The following is a 16,577-nucleotide window of genomic DNA, read 5'->3' on the forward strand; positions in this document are numbered from 1 at the left end:
GAATAGAATACCCAGCAAATTAGATTTTTAAAAACAATGGAGAGATAAAGAGTTTCCTAGATAAGCAATAACTGATCCACTTTGACACTGCTAGACCTGCCTTACAATAACTGTAATAAAAAAAGAATATGAAATGAAAGGAAATGGAACAGCAACATGAAAATATATGAAGTATACATCTCACTGCTAAAGATAAATATATGAACAAATACAGAATAAAATACTGTACAAATCATTTTTAACCACAGTATAAACATTAAAAGAGAAAAGTACCAATAATAACTGTAAACACCAAAATCTGTTAATGGGTATACAAAAATAAGTAAATTCTGACATCAGTTATCATTAAATTTTGTATGTGTAGGGGGTTAAAAGTGTAGTTTCTGTATGTGATTGAAATTAAGCTGTTATCAACTTAAAATAGACTATTAGAACTATAATATGTTTCATGTAAGTCTCATGGAGACCACAAAGAAAATCCATATAGAAAATACACAAAAGAAAATGAGAAAGCAATCAAAACATGTGTCTACAAAATATTAACAAAACATGAAGGATGATAGCAACGGATGAAAAGAAGGTCAAAAAGCTACAAAAGAGAAAAACAACTTATAAAATGCTAATGGTAAGTTTTTCTCTATCAATAATTACTTTAAGTATAAATAAACTCCCCAATCAAAACACAGAGTATCTTCTGTTAGCTGTGGGCTTTTCTTATATGATGTCTATTACAGTAAGGTGAATTCCATTTATTCCTAACTTATTGAATGATTTTTAAACTTAATTTATTTTATTTTATTTGAATGATACTTTAAATCATGAAAGGTGTTGAATTTTTACTAAATGTTTTTCTGCATCTATGGAGATGATCATGTGATTTATAACTTTTGTTCTGTTAATATGGTTTATCATATTAATTGATTTTCATGTGTTGAACCATCCTTGCATCCCAGGAATAAATCTCACTTGGTCACGGTGTATGTATGCTCCTTTTAACATGATGTTGAATTTGGTTTGCTGGTACTTCGTTGAGGATTTTTGCACCTATATTCATCAGGGATATTGGTATTTCTTTTGTAGTATTTTTTTCTGGTTTTGGTGTCAGAATAATGCTGGCCTCATAAGATGAATTTAGAAGTGTTTCTTCCCCTTGAATTTTTTAGAAGAATTTGAGAAGCATTAGCATTAATTCTTCTATAAAAGTCTGGTAGAATTTACTGGTGAACAGATGATTACAGATTCTATCTCCTTACTAGAAATAGGCCTGTTCTCATTTTTTATATATTCATGATTCAGTTTTGGCAGACTATACATTTTTAGGAATTTACCCATTCCTTCCAGGTTGTTGGTGTAACTGTTTCTTTTCATTTCTGTGGCATCAGTTATACTGTCTCTTCTTTCACTTCTTTTATTTGAGTTTTCTCTCTTTTTTTTCTTAGTAGTCTAGTGAAAGTTTTGTCAATTTAATTGATCTTTTTGAAAACCCATTTCGTAGTTTCATTGATTTTATTCCTATTGTTTTCCTGGCCTCTATCTCATTTACTTATGCTCTGACCTTAACGTTTCCTTTCTTCTACTAACTTAGGGCTTTGTTCTTTTTCTAGCTCCTGGAGGTGCAAAGTTAGGTTGTTTATTTGATATATTTTTAAAATTATATGTGTTTTTCTCTATAAACTCTCCTTAGTACTGCTTTTGCTGTATTTAATAAGTTTTGGTATATTGTGTTTCTAGATTTAGGTAGGATCTAAATGAAGATAAATAAATAAAGACATATTGTTAAATAACAATAAAGAAAAGATAACTAATTTATAGTATAAATATCCATTGGAGTAAGTGCTTCCACAGGTCTGTACCAGCGCAGACCTTATGAAGTTCAACTTATCAACATATATTCAAAATTTCTAATTGACCATAATGAGAACATGTCTATTCCCTCTTATCACACATACACACTTACACACATATACTCTTTTATATATAAAATATTATACATTATAATGTATGTATAATCTCCAAAATAATTATTTCACTAGAAACAAAAAGTCTAAACAAGAATTTAGAGATCAGTTAAACAGTCTTTTGGGTGTTTGTACAAACTGAATTTTTTTTTTTTGGTAACGTCTATCATTGCATAGTTTTCATAAATAAACAAATTAATTAACTTATTTTTACCTTTTGCAAGTAAAGAACTGTTCCCTTTAGTACAGCATAAAAGGTTTTCCATCCTCGCTTTCCTCTTGGAGCTAGAAAAAATAAAAAATAAAAATTTTATTGAACAGAAATGAGGACTTCAGAAAGAGAACCTACATGATCACACGGTGACTGTGTTTCAATGTTCCTGGTTTATCAGCTACCAGAACTAATAATGAGAACTAAGACTGTCTTGAGTTTTACTATGTGACAAGCAGTATTCTAAAAATGTTTCCCATGAATTATCTCGCTTAATCACCACAACAATCCTCAGAAGCAGGTACTCCTCCTCTTGCTTCTTACAAAACTGCAGTGCAGAGAAGTGACCTCTCATGGCCACACAGCTAGAGAGAGGAGGGAGGGGCCTGGCCCCAGCTAGCACAGCTATGCAGTCAGGATGCTAGTAGAGAGGACTTCGGAACTGGGACAGCAAAGAGGAATATTGGAAACATATTAATTCAAGAGAATGTTAAAAGGCTCATTTACCACCAGCTTATTGGCTTTGCCATCATTTCCAGGAACCATTAAAAAAAAAAAAAAGTCTCAGAATATAAAAGGACTCCTCTTGGCATTTCTGCCACACCACCCCCTGCAACCAGATTATAATTTTAATTATTATTACTCCTACGACCACCTGTGATACCTCTGCTGCAGAATCTGCTACACTGTAACATAAACTGTTGTCTAAATTTCTCTTTCAGGAGATTGTGAATGATCTGAGAGCAGGTATCCTTCATCTTTAGAATTCACAGAACCTGGCATAGTACGCGGCAGACATCAGGCTCCCTCCCAGAATGTTCTTTCAGAAGCCCTTACATTCCTTTTCTTCCTATTTTGTTGGACTACGAGTTATGTAGAATTTCTGTATTGTCTTATATAAACTTGTACAGATTGTCCTAAAGCAAAAGCACAGATTAGCAAAAACAGCTCAACTATTAATTCTTCATCTTAATAAAATTAAATCTGTAACTGGAAAATGCCATTTCAGAAAAATGACTGGCATTTTTCTAAACATGTATTCTGTAGGGAGGCCTATTTATTCTTATTCCTTTGTCAACTATGGCGGCCTTTAGATTGCATTTAACTTGAATACCTGATTAAATTAGAAAGTACATTATTCTTAAGATTTAAATCCTTTAAATCCCCTTTGAAGACTCATGAATTCTTAGGCTTGGAAACTGGGTGACCATCCAGCTACAGAACACAGGTGCTCCTGCCAACACCATGCGGAGCTGTCCACCTGTCACAAAAGGACTCAAAACATCCGCTCTGCCGGTTTCCAGCGGAAATTTGAAAAGAATTGTCCCATCTGTTTCCACAGTATAAGGTTTGAGTGTGTACTCAAAGATAAATTATCAAAAAAGTATACCATAAAAAAGTGACTACTTTAAATAGAATCATCGATCTCATATATATATATATATATATATATATATATATACATACACATATATATAGCAAATATTGGCTATTTTCAATAGATGTCAGATACTGACATGGTTGATGTGAGACAGTGCACACAAGAGTGACCGCAGGCTGCAGGTGCTGGTGCAGGACGGGACCACGGGGTGGGGGAGTGTCCGACTCAGTGCAGACCGGCTGGTCTTTGGACCTTGCCTTTAAATCTATCCCTTCACCCACCAGCCCCTCACTGGGTAACTCCTTACCAGCCCCTCAAACTCTTGGGACTTCAGCTGCTTTGTTTTAAAACATGGATAATCCACATAACCTAAGGCAAAGCACTGGCTTAATGCTGGAAAGAAGTTTAAGAAAAGCCTTTTTGTTTTCTATAGGAGAAATATAGGTCCTCGATTTTAAGGGCTTTCCCCAAAGCCCTGAAACTAATTTAGTGGCACCTTGAGATTCCTTCAGTTCCAAGAGCTATAAATCTATTCTTTGACTTTTCAAGTAGAAATTTCCTCTCTATGAATCCATGTACATGTTCACAAAAATTTTAAACACCTTTTTGTTATTACCACATCAAACTTACTAGAAACAAACAGATCTCAAAGATCTCTCAACTGAAAAGTGACCTAAGTCATGCATGGGTGACTAATGCTTACACAGTGGGCTTTCACCCTGTACTGCATTCTCTACCCTTCCATCTCCCACAGAAGTGCAAAACTTCATCTTGTTTCTGGTCAATAATAATTTAGTTGTGCACATGTAAATGAATTAACTAATTCTCCTAACAAGATGAACTAGAAGCAAGTGCTCCACAGTGCATAGCTAATGTGCTATAAAAGCACTGCTATCAGTGGTTTTACATGAATTAACCCATTTAACCCAAACCATAATTTTAAAATAAGGTACTGTTATTAACTCCATTTTATAGATGAGATGGTGTGGGCACCAAGGAGTGGGATTCAGGGAAGAAAGGGCCACTGTGCACTAGAGCATGCTGGGAAGGCTCTCCAGAGTCAGGCTCAACGTCCTGATTTGAAAAGACACACACACACACACACACACACACACACACACTCTCTCTCTCTCTCTCTCTCTCTCTCTCTCTCTCCCTCTCTCTCTTTCTCTGCTTCTATTGCTTTTGCACCCTTGGTGAGGCTCCTCATGTGAAACGTATGGGCTAGACGCCAATGAATGTGGGGCACTGTTCCTCATAATGGTGATGGAAGAGGAGTCAAAACCAATTTCATAGCACATATTAAGTGTATACAACTAAGGAAAGAGTTGCAAGGTAGTTTTACATTATGAACAGGATGGGAGGAATGAGGGAGATTATTGATTGGAATTCCAATGTATCCTATTCAAAGGCTTTACTTACAAGCTGGTAGGGAAGTTGGCAGGTGGATATAGTTTAACAAATCTGGTTATCTGTTGTGAAAAACTGTTATTTAAATTTTTTTTATACTGCTAAAATAGACATCATTATTTTTCTATCAATTGCTATTGCCTTTAGATTTACTCTATGTTTACTGCTACCTTTATTCATTACTGCCTCCTGAATCTCAGGTTGATTTTTGGAGGCCACTTTCAACTACTTCTTCAACTCTATACTTAGCAAGTTTCTTTTTAATTTTTTTTTCTTTATTTGTATTGTTTACATGATTACAGATGTCCCCATTTTGAGAGTCTTTTGGTGGTAAATCTTTTTCTACTTTTTAAATATAAATATGTCTTTGTTTCATTAAAAATTCTGGGATGACAATTACTTTTTCTTATGAAGTATTACTTCATATCTTTTGGCTCTTGTCATTGTTGGGATGTCTATCTTGAGTCTAAATGTAATGTCTTAAATAGAGGTTTCTTTAAATGTATCCAACTTGGTTTTCTTTAGGCTTCCTCTGTATCACTTCCATATACTTCCAGTCATTATATGTTTGGATATTGTCTCTCCTCCATTGGGTCCTCTACTATAACCTCTGATACTCTAACTTCTCAATCTATTCCATGCTCCTTCATAGTCTCTATCTTTTTGTCCTTCTGTGCTAAAAGTTGTGTGATTATACCTCCAGTACCCCTCTTTGGGTGCCCAGATCCAGAGACACCCTGAGAATTTTTAGCAGCCCCAGGGTTAGCTCGCCTCCCTAGATTTGAAAATATCTTACCATTTTCAGATGGTTTATAATGCAAGAGTTTCAGAATTCCTAGGCCATCATAGTGCCAAAAGTAGATTCTCTAGTTCTTTTTTCTTCCTCTTAAAAAAAATTTTTTTCCACAAATTTTGTAATCCAGTGAGTATTCATTGAGAGTAGGATACAGGAGATAGGGGCTAAGGACAGAATGAAAGAAATTAGAACGAGAAACACAATAAGGGCTTAAAATTTCCCACAAGAGAAAAAGCCCAAAGTACAGATAGAGGTGCAAAATAAATTAACATAAAGAGATAGAAGGTGAGGGGAAGGCATTGGACTAGTGTTATAAATGTACACTCTATTTGAGCCAAACAATCTGTTTGCTTGGGTATTAACTCCTCTATTTCACATTAATGTTTCCATTATTAGTTACATTGCAGTTCTAAGAGGCAGAGTAAGCTGCTGAGGAAGCTGCCTATCTAAGGATTTCAAAGCTACTGTACAGGGCAATTCAGGCAAAGAGACAAGTTCTTAGGGTACTTTAAGAAGGAAAAACTTTCCAGGTGACAATCCTTTGCAATGATCAGGCCCGTTGCTGGAGCGAGGTGGCTATGGGGTGCAGGGAAAGGAGAAAATGGGGCAGGAGAGGAACGCAGGCCAAGCATGCTCTCTAACCTCACTGAACTCCAGGACCTTCAAAGGTACCCCTGCTCACAGCCACGGATTTCAAACGGAGGCACCATCCCTGTCCAGCATTTCCGCACAGCAATAATGCTAACGGCAATGATGATTATAGCAGAAGTAATAGCAGCAGCTAACACTTACTGAGCACATACTGTTTTAAGCAATGCTCCAAAACTTGATGTGTATTAACGGAAATCCACAACTCGATGACGGAGCCATTAGTATAAACTCCATTTTATAGACGTGGAATCTAAGCCACCCTCCCCCCTCCAACCTGCAACCCTTGGTTCCCCACAGCACTGACCAGTTTCACTTTGCAGGTGTTGGGGCCCCAGGACAGGCTGTCCCCAATTATCCCCCAATGGCACACTGATTACTCTGATTTAAAGTTACTTGATAAGCAGCCAGTGCAGAAGGGCATTCTGACCCTTTCTTGTCTCCTTGCATGCAGGAAATACGCCTCCCCTGTGAAGGGTGCTCTCCTTGCTCCAGCAGGGCTGAGAGAGATGCCCTTATACTAGAGTTATGGAATCCAGGGCCAAAAAGCTTACACAAATGTCCCTTGTCACAGCTTCATTGACTGACACACCACCCGAACCCAACTTTTGTTTAGATTCCTCGCTAATGAGCACCTAAACCTAAGTATGTCTGTCCTGTCATTTCTTCATGAATGTGTTGTTTCTTTATTTAAAAAGCTGGCTGTTGTTCATTTCTGAAGACATCACTTACGATCTGTGTGCCATGTATTAAATTGATTTTTTCTCCTGTTAATCTAGTCTTGTGTCAATTTTCTAATTAGTCCAGCTGTAAGAACTCAAGAAGGGTAGAGGGGGAATTCCCCCCTCCCTGATGCAGGGAAAGAACAGGGGAGAAATTTCAAATTATTTAAGAGCTGATTCAGCATGGAACCTGACCCATCAGCAAACCCACTGCCCAATCAGGATTGAAGGGATACCCTGGCAAACAGTCTGTACAAATGAACCAATATCCACTCCAGGTAAAAATAAGAAACAAAAAAAGTAAGCAGGCTTCTGTGATTGTTATTCTACCTTACACACATACTCGGAATATACATTTCTGCAAAAGAGAAATTGTAATTTATTTCAAAGATGAATGATACTGAAATATCACTAAATCTTCAATATTATAAACCAGTACTTTTTAATTTTCTCATTTCATCTTTATTATACACTTGAATAAGTCTTTTTGGAAATATAAAGTAGAATGAACAATATTTTGGCTTCAATTATTACCACTGATCTTTGTAAAGTAGTTAAATGCATAACTGGGAATAAAAGCAGTTGTTACCCTTCTTTTTTATAAAATATTCCTGAGTAATAAAATATTAAATGAATAGTAATAATGGATACCTGCGAGACATAAAGTTTATTTTAATCCACCAAAAGGTATAAACTTCAGGCAAAAGTTCCTATTTGCATGCTGTACTCTCCAACTTTAATTTCTTCTGAACCGAACTGTGAACAGATTGTGTTTAAGATCTTACTGTTCCAATTTTTAACTTTATTCAAAGGGAAGAAATTTTTTTCCTACATGAAAATCTCACCCTGTTTTTGACCACTTCTCCCTCTGGGTTCTTGATCATCTACTTTTCCCTTTTCTTCAAGTTTAATATCAGAATGACTTAAGACAGAGTATGTGCATTGCTCATTTTTTCCTTAATACCTGTAGGCTTGAAAAATATTCTTCCCCTAACAGAATACCATTTCCCCAACCCCCAAAGTAGAGAAGGTCAGGAAACCGTACCCACACTACTGAGAAAGAATGCTTGAGGCACACATGGCTGCAGCCTCACAATGCAGGACCTGAGAGCCTAGGAAACAAGGAAAATGTGAGGATGTGACAGTTCCATGCAAAGCACCCTCAATTTCTTCATATGAATGGAGAAAGGCATTTAAAATATAATGCAATACCAAGGAGGGCATTCCAAAATAAATCCAACACCTTGCTGTACTTGGAAACAGAGATATATGTGCTCAGCAAAAGCTCTTCTATGCTAGTACAACTGGGATACATTTATGTCAGACGTGTAGACAGCACAAGACATTTTAATTTATTTTTACTTTCCTATGCATTACTTTATTTAGTATTTAAAACAGCTTTATGACCAGCTATACTCATTAACCTCACGTTAATGACAAGTAAACTTAGATATGGATAGGGCTCAAGGTCAAGGAGTACAAGAACTGAGATCCCAATCTCAGACTGTGCATGTCCTGCACATTCACAGCCCACGGGTAACTCTCCACGAGAACCCCTGGCCTGCTTGGTGAGCGTGGAATCATAAACGTGAACATGACGGACTAAACCTTAAGTAGTATCTGATGCAGAACATTTAGGCAGAACATTTATTTCATCCCATGTGTACTGAATAGCCTTGTAGGAAGCATATAAACACATCAAGTGTTACAAAATCAAATGCCTATAGGAGCCAGGGGGATAATGCTTAACATGGAAGTGATACTGTAACAAATTATTAGCCAGTTCCTGGAGACTGGAGAGCACTCACCTCTGTCTATCTGAAGTCTCACTGAATGACCACACTGGAAAATGAAGCCAAACCATTCTGATATTTCAGGAGAGGTTAAAAAAAAGAGGATGTTTATGGGAAATATTTTATTTTTTAAATGTTGATAACTAATTAAAACAGTTTAAAGAAGACAATGAGGACCAAATAAGACCTGCCAGCCATATCCGGCAAAAGACATTTTTAAAGTTGCTATACTTCCCCGGTGACAGTATCCCAAATTTGGGCAAAATTCTTAAAGCACCTATCTTACAGGATGAGGAGATACATTGGTAGGAAGCAAGCTCTTAAGTTCCACATCACTGAGGCAGCCGAAGGAACAACTCAGGCAGGAGGAGTTTGCTTTCTGGGGATGGTTTGTGAAGGAATTCGATAAATTCATGGGTGGTAGCCCTACAAATCATCAACGGAAGTTAAGGGTAGTCCTTGCATTTTTATGTTTAACTTTCTTCCATAAAATATCCTCAGGCACGACCATGAAGCACTATTGAATCTTAATTAATAGAGTAACTCAGGCACTTTCAGATTCTACTTGCAGTAATGAAGTCCAAGCTGTGCCTAACAGAAGTTACCATGGCAGAGGACTCACCCACAGGAGGTAATATATAGTATGAATTATCTATCCCCAGGTTTATAACAGAGTGGCAGAAAGAAACTAGCACTATTACCATCTTATTTTAATAAATAAAATCTTTGAAATATTTAAAACAATTTACACATTTTTGAAAAATCAGTTAATCCTTGCCATCTTTCTCTTTAAGATTGGGAGCTATTAAATGTAGTAAACTCTATTTTATAAAAGAAAAAACTATGGGGGGCTTTAAAGGAACCAGAAGTGCGACCTACACCTATTGTTTTTCCCAGAAAAAGGTCTCCTTCTATTATGTGATAGGAATACATTTATATTATTGATAGAGAACAGAACAAAACAAAATTGTAAAATATCCTACCCAAGATGTCCCCTGAGAGGTGATGTTCCCTCTGGATATAGTTCTGTTCCTTTAAGAAGTTACAACTCTTACCCTAGATCAATCTTTCTAGAATGGCGAAAAGTACCCTGGACTGGGAGCCAGGAGACCTGGATTTTAGTCACATCCTGATGTCCACTATTTCTCTGATTTTGGATATGTCACCTAATATCTCTGGTTATAAATCTATAAAATATACTACAATGTATCATAATTATTTTACAGTGTTGTTACAATGTTTGTTACATAAAGATTATTAGGACCCAGATCCTACTCCTAAAGAATGCCTGAATAGAAGCAGCCACATTAACAATCTAATTTAATACACAATAAGCTGTATAAACCAAATGATAGTGTGGCACTAACCTAAGAAAAATCACAATGGATTTCAAGTATGTAGAGACAGGAAGATGTCATTAATTCTATTACTGAGGAAAATTTGGAAGACAGAAGATTTTAAATGAGGATTTAGTTTTCGGTAGGACTTTGAAGGAAAAAAGAGGATTTTCTTTAGACCTCCACCATCTCTACCATATATTTGGTCTAAGACATTGAATCGAAATGTGAATCCCAATTACAGAAGTCTCATAACATGGCTAATTACCACCCCTCTTTATCAAGATGACTTCTGGCCAGAAGCCAACACAGTGTTTTTTACAGAGAAGTTCTGGTTTCACCTAAGTGACCTGGGGCAGGCCAGTCGGCCTCTCCATGCTTCACCTCCTTTCTCTGTAAAATAGAAATAAAACAGTACCTACTTCATAGGGTTATTCTGAAAATTAGATGAATTAATGTACATGAATCCTTGAGAAATATCTATTTTTAAGGTAAGAATACTGTCTGCTAAAAGGAAATGCACCCAATTTTCATGCTAAAACACAAAAACTTACTTTTAAAATTCCGTTCTTGTATTCAGAATTTTTTTCTTTGTTAAAGTCAACATTTTGAGAAGAAAACCCTCCTGACACTATTGATGAATTTTTAACAGAAAGAAGGTACACCTTTCACCCTTTATTTAAGGGAGGGTGGAGTGCAACCTATTTATTAACATATTTATTTTTTCAATTTTGTCCCAGACCCTGTCTTGCCATTGGAGAGGTCATACATGAATGTAAACAATAAAAATAAATACTGGGAGAAGGGACAACAGCTTATTACCTAAGTAATAAGCTACAAAATACACAAACTAATCAACAAATATCTTTCTCCACTTGGCGGGGGGCGATGCTGCTGGTGGCCATTGCTAGATGCACAGGAACATAACAAGCACAGGCCATCATAAGCTAAGGGTGCAGGCAGAAAGAAATGCAAAAATGGCTCTGAATACATAATTATTTTTTCAGGAAAAACTGAAGTATTAATACTAGGGTCATATAAATTTGTTTAGAATCTTGACGAATGAATATATACCTCAGCCAGAATGTTCCTCCTCAAATATCATCATGACTTGTCCCTTCTCTTCAATGAGGCCTCTCATCCAAATGTCCCCTCATCCAGAGGTGTCCTGGATTACTCTACACAAGACAGTACCTGCCCCACTTCCTTCACAGTCGCCTCACCTGGGCTTCATTTCTCTCCGGCTCATTCACACCTGTCTGAAACATCACATATACGCTTATTACTGACCTCCCCCTATGTTAGCATATGGAACCTCCAAGGATGGATTTTGTTTGGTTTGTTGCTGTGTCCAGAGAGCAGATTAAAACATTGAAAAATAAAAATCACATATCCTATGAATAGGCATGCAAATCATGTGACTCAACAAATACTAAAGAGATTTTTTAAAAGTGTTTTCTCTATCACTTAGGTGAAATACATGAGAAAACTCAGGTTGCTCAAAGAGAAGAAAAAGCAGGATAAAATTTTAGTAGAGATTATTTCAACAAGATGGTGTTGGATATGAAAAAAAAGATAATCTGCGGAAACTCAGGCTCATAAGGAACAAATACAGCCTGACAAATTACTAAGGGTTTTCAGAGGTTATTAAAGAATGAAATTCTGTGGTAAGAAAATTCAAACTTCTAGGAAACATGATCTAGTAATTTTTTAAAATTGAGGTATAATTGACATATGACATTATCTTGGTTTCAGGTGTGCAAAATGAGTGGATATTTGTATATATTGTGAAATAATCCCCACAATAAGTTTTGTTAGCATCTGTCACCATATGTGGTTGCAATCTGTTCCTTTTATGGTCTTCTCTCTTAGAACTTTCAAACATGCAATAATACAGTGTTATTCACTATAGTTACTGTGCTCATAATTCTTATAAACTCAAGGAAGAAGCTGGAGAACTTGCTGTTTTTAATAACCCTCTTCAAAACTTGGACATAGCAAAACGTTACTGAGGTTTAGTAAGTTCATTATATCTCAAAGGTATGAAACTAAACGCCAAGAAAATCAAGTCTACTAAGGTTTTTTCATAATTTCTTGAGTAATTTATAGAGTTCATTATAAAAACTTAGAGCAAGGCACTAAAGTGAAACGTAAGGTTAAGTTATCAGTCTGTATGAGAAGTGCAGGTAACTGCTGAGTCAGACCAGTAGCCTTATCTAGTGACACCAAATTAGACTGCTTCAACTTCACAAGCACCCGATGACCAAGACCAGCAGTAAAAGACCCCACTGTGCAAGCATTGCTACAAACAGCGATTCAAAGAAGCCACTGTAATTATAAGCAGCCCAGAGCCTATGGGAACCTGTAAAATAAGCTCCTGGACAAAGCTACTGCAAGTCAAGAGAAGTAATTCCTAGTGGCATAAATAATGAGCCACCGGACAAAATCTGCTCTCCTCAGAATGTGACAGCCGTCTGACTGCTTTTCCCAACTGTAAGAGCTTCAGGAGAGACTTTTAGGTCCTCTTTCTTTTTTTTTTTCTTTTTTCTTTTTTGTTGTTCAATTACAGTTCTTCCAATTTTCCCATTGTTCTCCCCTGCCATGCCTCCCCTGACTCCCATGGTCAATCCCCGTCCTGTTGTCCATGTCCATGGGTCCTTTATACTTGTTCCTTGACTAGACCCTTCCCCTTCTTTCCCCTGCTTATCGCCCCCTCCCTTCTGGTTGCTGTCAGTATGTTCCTTATTTCCATGTCTCTGGTTCTATTTTTTCATTTGTTTTGTTCATTAGGTTCCTCTTATATGTGAGATCATATGGTATTTATCTTTCACCACCTGGCTTATTTCACTTAGAATAATACTCTCCAATTCCATCCATGCTGTCGCAAAAGGTGAGGAGTTCCTTTTTTCTTTCTGCTGCATAATATTGCATTGTGTAAATGTACCACAGTTTTTGATCCACTCATCTACAGATGGGCACTTAGGTTGTTTCCAGCACTTGGCTATTGTAAATAGTGCTGCTATGAACATAGGATTGCATAGGTTCTTTTGAATTGGTGTTTCAGGATTCTTCGGGTATAATCCCAGCAGTGGAATCCCTGGATCAAAAGGCAGTTCCACTTTTAGTTTTTTGAGTAAATTTCATACTGTTTTCCATAGTGGCTGCACCAGTTTGCATTCCCACCAACAGAGCATTAGGGCCCCCTTTTCTCCACATCCTTGCCAGCACCTGTTGTTTGTTGATTTGTTAATGATGGCCATTCTGACTGGTGTGAGGTGGTATTTCATTGTGGTTTTAATTTGCATCTCTGATGGCTAGTGATGTTGAGCATTCTTCCATATGCCTATGGACCCTCTGTATGTCCTCTTTGGAGAAGTGTCTGTTCAGATCTTTTGCCCATTTTTTAATTGGTTTGTCTGTCTTCTTGGTGTTGAGTTGTATAAGTTCTTTATATATAATTTTGGGGATCAAACCCTTGTTCAAGGTATCATTGACATGTATGTTTTCCTATATAGTTGGTTCCCTTTTCATTTTGCTGATGTTTTCTTTAGCTGAGCAGAAGCTTTTTAGTTTGATGTAGTCCCATTTGTTTATTTTTTCCTTTAATTCCCTTGCTTTAAGAGATGTATCAGTGAAAATATTGCTATGTGGAATTTCTGAAATTTTACTGCCTATGTTTTCCTTTATAACTTTCATGGTGTCACGGCTTACATTTAAGCCTTTTATCCATTTTGAGTTTATTCTGATGTATGGTGTGAGTTGGTGGTCTAGTTTCATTTTTTTGCATTTCCCTGTCCAGTTCTCTCAATACCATTTGTGGAAGAGGCTACTTTTACTCCATTTTATGCTACTGCCCCATTTGTCAAATATTAATTGACCATAGAGACCCAGGTTTATTTCTGGGTTCTCTATTCTGTTCCATTGATCCGTTTGTCTGTTCTTATGCCAGTACCAGACTGTTTGATTACCGTGGCCTTGTAATATAGCTTGATATCGGGTATAGCGATCCCTCCTACCTGTGTTCTTCTTTCTCAAGATTGCTGAGGCTATTTGGGGTCATTTTTGGTCCCATATAAATTTTTGAAATATTTATTCTAAACCTGTGAAATGTCACTGGAATTTTAATAGGGATTGCACTGAATTATAGATTGATTTGGGTAGTATGGACATTTTTATGATATTAATTCTTTCAATCCATGAATATGGTATAGGCTTCCATTTATGTGTATCTTCCTTAATTTCTTCAGTGTTCTGTAGTTTTACGAGTACAGGTCTTTTACCTCCTTGTTTAAGTTTATTCGTAGGTACTTTATTTTTCTCGTTGCTATAGTAAAAGGGATTTTCCTCCTAGTTTCTATTTCTTATATTTCATTGTTGGTGTACAAAAATGCCTTAGATTTTTGAATATTGACGTTGTATCCCACTATTTTGCCAATTTCACTTATCAGGTCAAGTAGTCTTTTGGTGGAGCCTGTAGGGTTTTCTATGTATACTATTATGTCATCTGTAATTAATGACAGTTTTACTTCCTCCTTTCTTCTTAGGATGTTTTTTATTTCTTTTTCTTGTCTGATTGCTGTGGCTAGAACTTCCAACACTATGTTGAATAAAAATGGTGAAAGTGGACATCCTTGTCTTGTTCCTGATGTTAGGAGGAAAGCTTTTAGTTTTTGTCCATTCTGAGATGATGTTCCTCACTCCAAGTCTGCTCAAGCACAAGTGCCAAAAACAGTCTACTGCCTAAGACTGCATCTGAAGTGATGCCACTGCATGTTTACCTCTACTTTTCCAATTCAGTGCTCCCGGGTTCATTACCAACAGTATTGCAGCAAGAAGCCTTTATACGAATTACTAAGTGCTGCTAAAACAACGGGAAACCATGTTTGTGGACTATCCCAGTCATCCTCACCCCCGGTTTATTTATGGTAAGAACAATCCCACAACTGTCATTAAGCAAATTTTTAAAACAGAGGGAAAATACCTACCCATCTTGTCCTAAGTCACTACTATTTCTTAATTGGTAATCATGCTGTAATAGATGTTTGTTACACCTTTTTCCATTTGTCAATATTTTGAAAACATTTTTCTATATTTTATAAATATAAAGTGTTTAACATAAAATACGGATTTTCCCTGATAAATTATATTTGTCCAATGTCAATGGCAAAAATAAATTAAAAAGTAAGGAAAAAATAGAAAACAAAGAAAAACATATAAAATCATCAGTCTAATCACAAGAGACAACCACAATTAACATTTTGGTATATAACCTCCTAATTATTTTACTATGCACACATTTGCCACACAATGGGGATATTATACTTGTTTCCTTTAAACTTCTATATATGTGTGTGTGTGTGTGTGTGTGTGTGTATCTATCACTTGGCATTTTTTAAATGACTACAAAGAATGATACTGTATTGCTCTACCATATTTTACCCAGTGAATCTTGCATTGGCCATTAAACTGTTTCCAAGATGATGATTATGATGAGATGATGATACTCTGTAGCTAAGACAACAATTAGGCTTTTCCTTTGTGTTGCTGTCCTAAACACATCAGCAGGCATCAGCCCTCACTCGCTCCTTCTCACCTTAAGGCTTTTGATTACCTGTTCCCTCGCTGGAGTAATCTTATCCTCGATCTTTAGGTCCAAAGGTTTTATGGATGGCCTTTGTAGTTCAGCTCTAAGTTGCATGATGCCTACTCAGGTATAGCCTCTCCTCCACTTTATTTCCCTGGCACATGTCTGGCACTCAAAAGTGCAAAAGCGTTTTGTTTTGTTTTTTAAATCTTAGATGGAGAGCAGGATGACAGCGAGTGGGGAGGGGGTGGCGAGGGGGTGAAGGGGTTGATCAAAAAGGAAAAAGGACTCATGAACATGGATACAGTGTGGTGATTGCTGGGGGAAGGGGGTATAAAGGGACTAAATGGTAAAGAAAAAAATAGAATAAAAATTAAATGAAAAAATGAATCAAGGACCAGTTTCATTTCAAAGTTCAAATTCTTAAGTCTAAACAATCCAGCAGTAATTTTTTTTGTATATAAATTTTTATACCATCATTACTTCCTTTAATAAACCAGTATTGTATTTTTAACTTCAAATTTTCATCAATTACTAATGAATTTGAAACACTACATTACATAATCATAACAGAGGCATCAAGATTATCCTCTTCTTTCTCCTACATGTTAACTAAACTGAAAATGTAAACAAAATGAGTCAATAGTACAAAGAGAATAATCAGAAGCAGTGAAAACTGTGTATTTCTTTTTCAGAAAGAAATAAGTCAAAGATACTGAATGCAGATTTTTTTTGGG

The 16,577-nt window shown here is 36.4% G+C and overlaps 1 protein-coding gene across 4 annotated transcripts in view; it reads right to left on the reverse strand.

Annotated features, from left to right (window-relative positions):
* The window catches only part of PSD3 (pleckstrin and Sec7 domain containing 3), a 458,929-nt gene that overhangs the window by 57,791 nt on the left and 384,561 nt on the right, over nt 1-16,577 (reverse strand). For all 4 annotated transcript variants that reach the window (XM_090258695.1, XM_090258696.1, XM_090258697.1 and 1 more), the window contains one exon: nt 2,173-2,243. In XM_090258695.1, coding sequence (XP_090114821.1) covers nt 2,173-2,243 — 71 coding nt within the window. The remainder of the gene's footprint in view (nt 1-2,172; nt 2,244-16,577) is intronic.

The sequence above is a fragment of the Furipterus horrens genome, unplaced genomic scaffold (assembly GCF_987537825.1).
Source record: "Furipterus horrens unplaced genomic scaffold, mFurHor1.1.pri manual_scaffold_12, whole genome shotgun sequence".
NCBI classification, from domain to species: domain Eukaryota; kingdom Metazoa; phylum Chordata; class Mammalia; order Chiroptera; family Furipteridae; genus Furipterus; species Furipterus horrens.